The 9,248-nt window shown below is 47.6% G+C and overlaps 1 protein-coding gene across 1 annotated transcript in view; it reads right to left on the reverse strand.

Moving 5' to 3' along the window:
* The window catches only part of ankrd33ba (ankyrin repeat domain 33ba), a 22,730-nt gene extending 14,713 nt beyond the window's left edge, over window positions 1–8,017 (reverse strand). The window contains exon 1 of the mRNA XM_046292627.1: window positions 6,982–8,017. Coding sequence (XP_046148583.1) covers window positions 6,982–7,404 — 423 coding nt within the window. The 5' untranslated portion in view covers window positions 7,405–8,017. The remainder of the gene's footprint in view (window positions 1–6,981) is intronic.
* Window positions 8,018–9,248: the final 1,231 nt, after the last annotated feature.

Here is a 9,248-nt window from a genome sequence, read left to right on the forward strand (position 1 = left end):
TAATGAACACAAGACAGGAGACAGGACTGTGTCCCAGTGTAATGAACAAGACTGTGTCCCAGTGTAATGAACAGGAGACAGGAGACAGGACTGTGTCCCAGTGTAATGAACAGGAGACAGGAGACAGGACTGTGTCCCAGTGTAATGAACACAAGACAGGAGACAGGACTGTGTCCCAGTGTAATGAACAGGAGACGGGAGACAGGACTGTGTCCCAGTATAATGAACACAAGACAGGAGACAGGACTGTGTCCCAGTGTAATGAACAGGAGACAGGAGACAGGACTGTGTCCCAGTGTAATGAACAGGAGACAGGAGACAGGACTGTGTCCCAGTGTAATGAACACAAGACAGGAGACAGGACTGTGTCCCAGTGTAATGAACAGGAGACAGGAGACAGGACTGTGTCCCAGTGTAATGAACAGGAGACAGGAGACAGGACTGTGTCCCAGTGTAATGAACAGGAGACAGGAGACAGGACTGTGTCCCAGTGTAATGAACACAAGACAGGAGACAGGACTGTGTCCCAGTGTAATGAACAGGAGACGGGAGACAGGACTGTGTCCCAGTATAATGAACACAAGACAGGAGACAGGACTGTGTCCCAGTGTAATGAACACAAGACAGGAGACAGGACTGTGTCCCAGTGTAATGAACACCTGACAGGAGACAGGACTGTGTCCCAGTGTAATGAACACAAGACAGGAGACAGGACTGTGTCCCAGTGTAATGAACAGGAGACAGGAGACAGGACTGTGTCCCAGTGTAATGAACAGGAGACAGGAGACAGGACTGTGTCCCAGTGTAATGAACAGAAGACAGGAGACAGGACTGTGTCCCAGTGTAATGAACAGGAGACAGGAGACAGGACTGTGTCCCAGTGTAATGAACACAAGACAGGAGACAGGACTGTGTCCCAGTGTAATGAACACAAGACAGGAGACAGGACTGTGTCCCAGTGTAATGAACAGGAGACAGGAGACAGGACTGTGTCCCAGTGTAATGAACAGGAGACAGGAGACAGGACTGTGTCCCAGTGTAATGAACAGAAGACAGGAGACAGGACTGTGTCCCAGTGTAATGAACACAAGACAGGAGACAGGACTGTGTCCCAGTGTAATGAACACAAGACAGGAGACAGGACTGTGTCCCAGTGTAATGAACAGGAGACAGGAGACAGGACTGTGTCCCAGTGTAATGAACACAAGACAGGAGACAGGACTGTGTCCCAGTGTAATGAACAGGAGACAGGAGACAGGACTGTGTCCCAGTGTAATGAACAGGAGACAGGAGACAGGACTGTGTCCCAGTGTAATGAACACAAGACAGGAGACAGGACTGTGTCCCAGTGTAATGAACACAAGACAGGAGACAGGACTGTGTCCCAGTGTAATGAACAGGAGACAGGAGACAGGACTGTGTCCCAGTGTAATGAACAGGAGACAGGAGACAGGACTGTGTCCCAGTGTAATGAACAGGAGACAGGAGACAGGACTGTGTCCCAGTGTAATGAACACAAGACAGGAGACAGGACTGTGTCCCAGTGTAATGAACAGGAGACAGGAGACAGGACTGTGTCCCAGTGTAATGAACACAAGACAGGAGACAGGACTGTGTCCCAGTGTAATGAACAGGAGACAGGAGACAGGACTGTGTCCCAGTGTAATGAACAGGAGACAGGAGACAGGACTGTGTCCCAGTGTAATGAACACAAGACAGGAGACAGGACTGTGTCCCAGTGTAATGAACAGGAGACAGGAGACAGGACTGTGTCCCAGTGTAATGAACACAAGACAGGAGACAGGACTGTGTCCCAGTGTAATGAACAGGAGACAGGAGACAGGACTGTGTCCCAGTGTAATGAACAGGAGACAGGAGACAGGACTGTGTCCCAGTGTAATGAACAGGAGACAGGAGACAGACTGTGTCCCAGTGTAATGAACACAAGACAGGAGACAGGACTGTGTCCCAGTGTAATGAACAGGAGACGGGAGACAGGACTGTGTCCCAGTATAATGAACACAAGACAGGAGACAGGACTGTGTCCCAGTGTAATGAACAGGAGACAGGAGACAGGACTGTGTCCCAGTGTAATGAACACAAGACAGGAGACAGGACTGTGTCCCAGTGTAATGAACAGGAGACAGGAGACAGGACTGTGTCCCAGTGTAATGAACACAAGACAGGAGACAGGACTGTGTCCCAGTGTAATGAACAGGAGACAGGAGACAGGACTGTGTCCCAGTGTAATGAACAGGAGACAGGAGACAGGACTGTGTCCCAGTGTAATGAACACAAGACAGGAGACAGGACTGTGTCCCAGTGTAATGAACAGGAGACAGGAGACAGGACTGTGTCCCAGTGTAATGAACAGGAGACAGGAGACAGGACTGTGTCCCAGTGTAATGAACACAAGACAGGAGACAGGACTGTGTCCCAGTGTAATGAACAGGAGACAGGAGACAGGACTGTGTCCCAGTGTAATGAACACAAGACAGGAGACAGGACTGTGTCCCAGTGTAGAACACAAGACAGGAGACAGGACTGTGTCCCAGTGTAATGAACACCTGACAGGAGACAGGACTGTGTCCCAGTGTAATGAACACAAGACAGGAGACAGGACTGTGTCCCAGTGTAATGAACAGGAGACAGGAGACAGGACTGTGTCCCAGTGTAATGAACAGGAGACAGGAGACAGGACTGTGTCCCAGTGTAATGAACAGAAGACAGGAGACAGGACTGTGTCCCAGTGTAATGAACAGAAGACAGGAGACAGGACTGTGTCCCAGTGTAATGAACACAAGACAGGAGACAGGACTGTGTCCCAGTGTAATGAACACAAGACAGGAGACAGGACTGTGTCCCAGTGTAATGAACAGGAGACAGGAGACAGGACTGTGTCCCAGTGTAATGAACAGGAGACAGGAGACAGGACTGTGTCCCAGTGTAATGAACAGAAGACAGGAGACAGGACTGTGTCCCAGTGTAATGAACACAAGACAGGAGACAGGACTGTGTCCCAGTGTAATGAACACAAGACAGGAGACAGGACTGTGTCCCAGTGTAATGAACAGGAGACAGGAGACAGGACTGTGTCCCAGTGTAATGAACAGGAGACAGGAGACAGGACTGTGTCCCAGTGTAATGAACACAAGACAGGAGACAGGACTGTGTCCCAGTGTAATGAACAGGAGACAGGAGACAGGACTGTGTCCCAGTGTAATGAACACAAGACAGGAGACAGGTGTCCCAGAATGAACAGACAGGAGACAGGACTGTGTCCCAGTGTAATGAACAGAAGACAGGAGACAGGACTGTGTCCCAGTGTAATGAACAGGAGACAGGAGACAGGACTGTGTCCCAGTGTAATGAACAGGAGACAGGAGACAGGACTGTGTCCCAGTGTAATGAACACAAGACAGGAGACAGGACTGTGTCCCAGTGTAATGAACAGGAGACAGGAGACAGGACTGTGTCCCAGTGTAATGAACACAAGACAGGAGACAGGACTGTGTCCCAGTGTAATGAACAGGAGACAGGAGACAGGACTGAGTGTAATGAACAGGAGACAGGAGACAGGACTGTGTCCCAGTGTAATGAACAGGAGACAGGAGACAGGAGACAGGACTGTGTCCCAGTGTAATGAACACAAGACAGGAGACAGGACTGTGTCCCAGTGTAATGAACAGGAGACAGGAGACAGGACTGTGTCCCAGTGTAATGAACAGGAGACAGGAGACAGGACTGTGTCCCAGTGTAATGAACAGGAGACAGGAGACAGGAGACAGGACTGTGTCCCAGTGTAATGAACACAAGACAGGAGACAGGACTGTGTCCCAGTGTAATGAACACAAGACAGGAGACAGGACTGTGTCCCAGTGTAATGAACACAAGACAGGAGACAGGACTGTGTCCCAGTGTAATGAACAAGACAGGAGACAGGACTGTGTCCCAGTGTAATGAACAGGAGACAGGAGACAGGACTGTGTCCCAGTGTAATGAACAGGAGACAGGAGACAGGACTGTGTCCCAGTGTAATGAACAGGAGACAGGAGACAGGACTGTGTCCCAGTGTAATGAACACAAGACAGGAGACAGGACTGTGTCCCAGTGTAATGAACACAAGACAGGAGACAGGACTGTGTCCCAGTGTAATGAACAGGAGACAGGAGACAGGACTGTGTCCCAGTGTAATGAACACAAGACAGGAGACAGGACTGTGTCCCAGTGTAATGAACACAAGACAGGAGACAGGAGACAGGACTGTGTCCCAGTGTAATGAACACAAGACAGGAGACAGGACTGTGTCCCAGTGTAATGAACAGGAGACAGGAGACAGGACTGTGTCCCAGTGTAATGAACAGGAGACAGGACTGTGTCCCAGTGTAATGAACACAAGACAGGAGACAGGACTGTGTCCCAGTGTAATGAACACAAGACAGGAGACAGGACTGTGTCCCAGTGTAATGAACAGGAGACAGGAGACAGGACTGTGTCCCAGTGTAATGAACACAAGACAGGAGACAGGACTGTGTCCCAGTGTAATGAACAGAAGACAGGAGACAGGACTGTGTCCCAGTGTAATGAACACAAGACAGGAGACAGGACTGTGTCCCAGTGTAATGAACAGAAGACAGGAGACAGGACTGTGTCCCAGTGTAATGAACACAAGACAGGAGACAGGACTGTGTCCCAGTGTAATGAACAGGAGACAGGAGACAGGACTGTGTCCCAGTGTAATGAACAGGAGACAGGAGACAGGACTGTGTCCCAGTGTAATGAGCACAAGACAGGAGACAGGACTGTGTCCCAGTGTAATGAACAGGAGACAGGAGACAGGAGACAGGAGACAGGAGACAGGAGACAGGAGACAGGACTGTGTCCCAGTGTAATGAACAGGAGACAGGAGACAGGACTGTGTCCCAGTGTAATGAGCACAAGACAGGAGACAGGACTGTGTCCCAGTGTAATGAACAGGAGACAGGAGACAGGACTGTGTCCCAGTGTAATGAACAGGAGACAGGAGACAGGACTGTGTCCCAGTGTAATGAACAGGAGACAGGAGACAGGACTGTGATGAATAGCAGTCCCAAGGCCAGGCAGTGAGAGACAGCCTGTCGGCATCATGACGTTACAATTCTGTTCATGTAATTCACACTGTTCCTCCCTCAGGTCCTGTGACCTCATCATTGATAACACACAGAGAGAGGACTGCATGACCACTTCACTGTACAGTCTGATAAAGGCTGATCTCGCTCACTGCCAGAACGAGTGAGTGTGTGTGTGTGTGTGTGTGTGTGTGTGTGTGTGTGTGTGTGTGTGTGTGTGTGTGTGTGTGTGTGTGTGTGTGTGTGTGTGTGTGTGTGTGTGTGTGTGTGTGTGTGTGTGTGTGTGTGTGTGTGTGTGTGTGTGTGTGTGTGTGTGTGTGTGTGTGCGTGTTTATATTCACAGTGAGAACTAAACAACATACAGAGGCACGAATACTCAAAGGGGAGTTGGTCTTTAGTGGTTTTGAGTGTCTATCAATTCAAATGAAGGGTCCAACTGGTGGTTTACAGCCAGTTCCTCTTAGTTTTCTGTGTTGTTGGAAAACATAGTGGTGTGTATCTGGTGAGTCATACTGACACTGAAAACACCATGTGTCGTAACAATAATGCAAAATCACTTGGGAACCATTATGTATACATTAGATGGGCTAATAAGGGATGCTGTGTTGACGCCACGATGCCTCCATCTTGGCACTCCCTCACCAGTGTAAAAAAATATTTTGTATTACAATTTTTTTAGATTACTAATGATACTGTCCCCACTACAGCAACAAAAAAATATATGAAATACATGTCATCTTGCCCTTGAAACATTTAATTGAAGTAGTGTAGAATTCCAATCATTTCTATGGAGGACTGCTCCTACTTGGGAGTGCCAATATGGCTGAACAGTGGCTTCAAAGCCTCTCAATGGCCAATATATAGTATCAGCAATCCAGGGTTTATATATATCATTGATACACAGCCACATCCAACTGAGAGCATGTATTACCTGCTTGGTATTCCAGGTCTCTTTGCATTGTCAAATCAAACATACATTATTACTATGAGATTTATAAAGCAGTTATTGACTTGTAATGGACAGCCTGTAGGCCTAAATGAGAACGCTCTTCTCATGAGTCTCTGTAAAACACTGCCTTAACAGTACAGGCCTTTAATTGACAGTGGGGAGATTCATATTAGAAAGTCAGTAAGCAAACCTATATTACACTGATTCTCTCACAGGTACCCTGAATCCACCCACAAACAGTAAAACACAGACAGACACATAAAGACACACACACACAGTGCCGGTTGTTCTGCTGACTGTGAGAGACTCCGTGTTTTCCTGTTGCTGTAATTATGAATCAGAACTTCAGGCTCCTCTCTCAAGAGGTGTCTCCCATAAATCCTGGGCAGACACACACACGTGAAAGGAAATTAAACTAATATGAGATGTGTCTCTGGTTCTGATTCTACTGACAAACAAACTACTTTAGCAACTCAGCTCAGCTTGGATGGGAAGAATAGGTTTAACTTTGGGATCTAATGTTAATCATGACTCTCAAAGTTGAAATATCTGCTACAATGGCCAAGTTATATGAAACATCTGATTACTGTTGTCGTGGCTGAAATGTTCTTAAAACTGTAAAAAATATATTTGTTTAACCCCTCGACACACTGACATACATGAGCGAATACATAGCTGTTGACGTACTTCAACAAATATACAACAGTTGATCACTTTGGATATGCACTTTGACCATGCGTAATTACGCACAGGTGAGTTCACACCGCACGCACCATTGTGTACAAGGCAGTGCCAAACGACCTAATCTCCAAACCCACGACAGGAAGAGAAGCCACTGGATAGAAATGCATTAGAACAGAACACATTCCGATAAATAAAAAAATATTTGACACAGAACATATGGGCACATTTAACCCGACTTACCCTGTTGTTTTTATCCGTCTCCCTCACCTCCTCTACCCCCACACCTTGTCGGATCATGATCCGGACTATCGTGGCGTTGTTGGTGCAGCACGCCTGAAAGAACGTCAGCGGCTCGGGACTCGGTGGAGACGGGGTCCGCTCGTTGTCCGCGAACACATCGTCCGGTGGGTAAAAGGAGTCGTCCGAAGCGATACTTTTACTGTCCGGTAATAACGAGAAATCGTCGTATTCCTCGTACTCATCCCCCTCTGACTCGCAGGACCCGAGATATGAGTCATCGTCTGATAAGGACGGTGATTCCTCGGTAATGGTCGGGTGGACCTGGGCGACGCAGCTGGCCCCTTTGGGGTTCTGCTGCTGCTGTTTGACTCGGACCGTAGTAGAGGAGCCACCTCCGTCTCTCTCATCCGTGATCAGCACCATCTAACCCCCTAGGTGGCTGTCCTCCTCAGGGGGGAAGAACGGGTGGATCTCGGGCGAAGAGCACGTGGACGTTTTTTCCAACATCAACGCGGAGTATGAGTTGAACTTTGCAAAGAGCCTGGAAATGGAATGACAGTGAAGGTTTGGTAACTCGTTGTGATGTGATCTAACAGGCAAACTGCTGATCCTACTTCCTTGAGGAATATTCCCCTGATAATAGTCCAACTCCAGCATCCCAGAGAGAAATTAACATGAAATCATATCGCTGCGCTGTCCCTGGAATACCAACCTAAACTACACCGGGTTGTAGCCTTCACCGGAGTCAAAAATTGATTGTTTTTGTTCATTTTATAAAACATAGAAAGTTTTTCCATCACGTCTGGAGCAGTGAGAAAATTAAATGCCCGTGATTTAAAGTGCAATTCAACAGTCAACATCCCCCTTTGCCGACACGAAGTAAACCGAGAGTTACGCCAACTCTTGTTATGTCATCATCAGTAAGAACAAAAAATGTGTTCCTCATTAGGACAGAAAACAATAAACACGCAGTACCCAAAGTAAAAGAGCCACACTCACCCAGCTAACGCGCAGAGTAGAAAAACAGGCACTCGATAAACTGTAGTCCCATAATCCGATTAGTTTCGTAGCCAACTCCCCCCTCATCTCCATGGCTCTCCCCTCATGCCCTCCCTCATTTCGTTTTCGTTTGAGCAGATTAATTCCGCTCTGTCTGAAATGTTGACATCAGACATACTTTGAGATGATCATTTTAGCTAAATGGGGGCAACCCCATTGCAACCCTTTCATGAGACATTGGTCATCCTTAGAATGATTCATACTGCAAAAGCAAAGTAAAACGTCTGTGCAGTCATTCTGCGGTTTCAAATGTACATTTTCTGTTTCTTGGATGATGTGAGATCTGTCAGGAAATCCCCCTACATTACCTTAGTTCTCACTGTGAATAACTCAGACACTCGGTAGAACAGTCACAACAGTTCAGATATCCATCCTTGATTCAACCGTACAACCACTTTTCACATTTTCACACTTGTAGAACAAGCCAAGTTAAAGTAGGCCGAAAACTGACTATTGATTCACTGACTAATCCATGTTTAATAAGGTTCCATCAACTCATGATGCCAATCCAAGACAGTGGTAATTGTGCTTGTTAAATGGCCTGTGGATCTGTGTGTCTGCTTGCTAGAGGGACTCTCCTCTCTTGGTGTATCTGACCCTAATCTGTCCCTGGCCCGGCCCCAGCTGTCCTAGCCGCCCGAGGCCTATGCAACCTCTAAATCAGTCTGCAGTGTATCAGCCCATTGCTAATCAGACCCAACAGGAGTGAATGACAAGGCTGTTTAGTGTTCAGCAGGCCTGTTTTCTCCTGGCCTTCCTGATGTAGTCAAGGGCCTGATGCAGACAAACATCCAGTGGCCCTGGCTGTTTTTGTTGTTTGTGTGGCGACAGAGACAATAAGAACCTGCCTGGTTTCTGCCATATAACTTCATATGTAGCAATTCATCTTCACTCTGTGTCCTCTGTGATTCTGACCCACCTGGTCTCATATTGACTTGTGAGCCGCACCTGGAATACCCAGACAGCCAATCAGAGTAGAACCCCTGGGGGGGTAAAGGACAGGTAAACGTCTGGCCCGAGCCCATGTTCTGAGGGTCATGGGTGTGTGACAGCCAGAGAAAGGGGTGTCAATCAACAGATCAGCACCCAAAACTTTACACCTAAGCATATTCTGTGGGCCCGTGTCAATGCTCTATAGATGCCAATCATCAGTATATATATATTTTTTTTTCTATGAAGATCGTGCCTTTATAAGTAGATAAACTGAC

The sequence above is a fragment of the Oncorhynchus gorbuscha genome, linkage group LG12 (assembly GCF_021184085.1).
Source record: "Oncorhynchus gorbuscha isolate QuinsamMale2020 ecotype Even-year linkage group LG12, OgorEven_v1.0, whole genome shotgun sequence".
In the NCBI taxonomy this organism is placed as follows: Eukaryota; Metazoa; Chordata; class Actinopteri; order Salmoniformes; family Salmonidae; genus Oncorhynchus; species Oncorhynchus gorbuscha.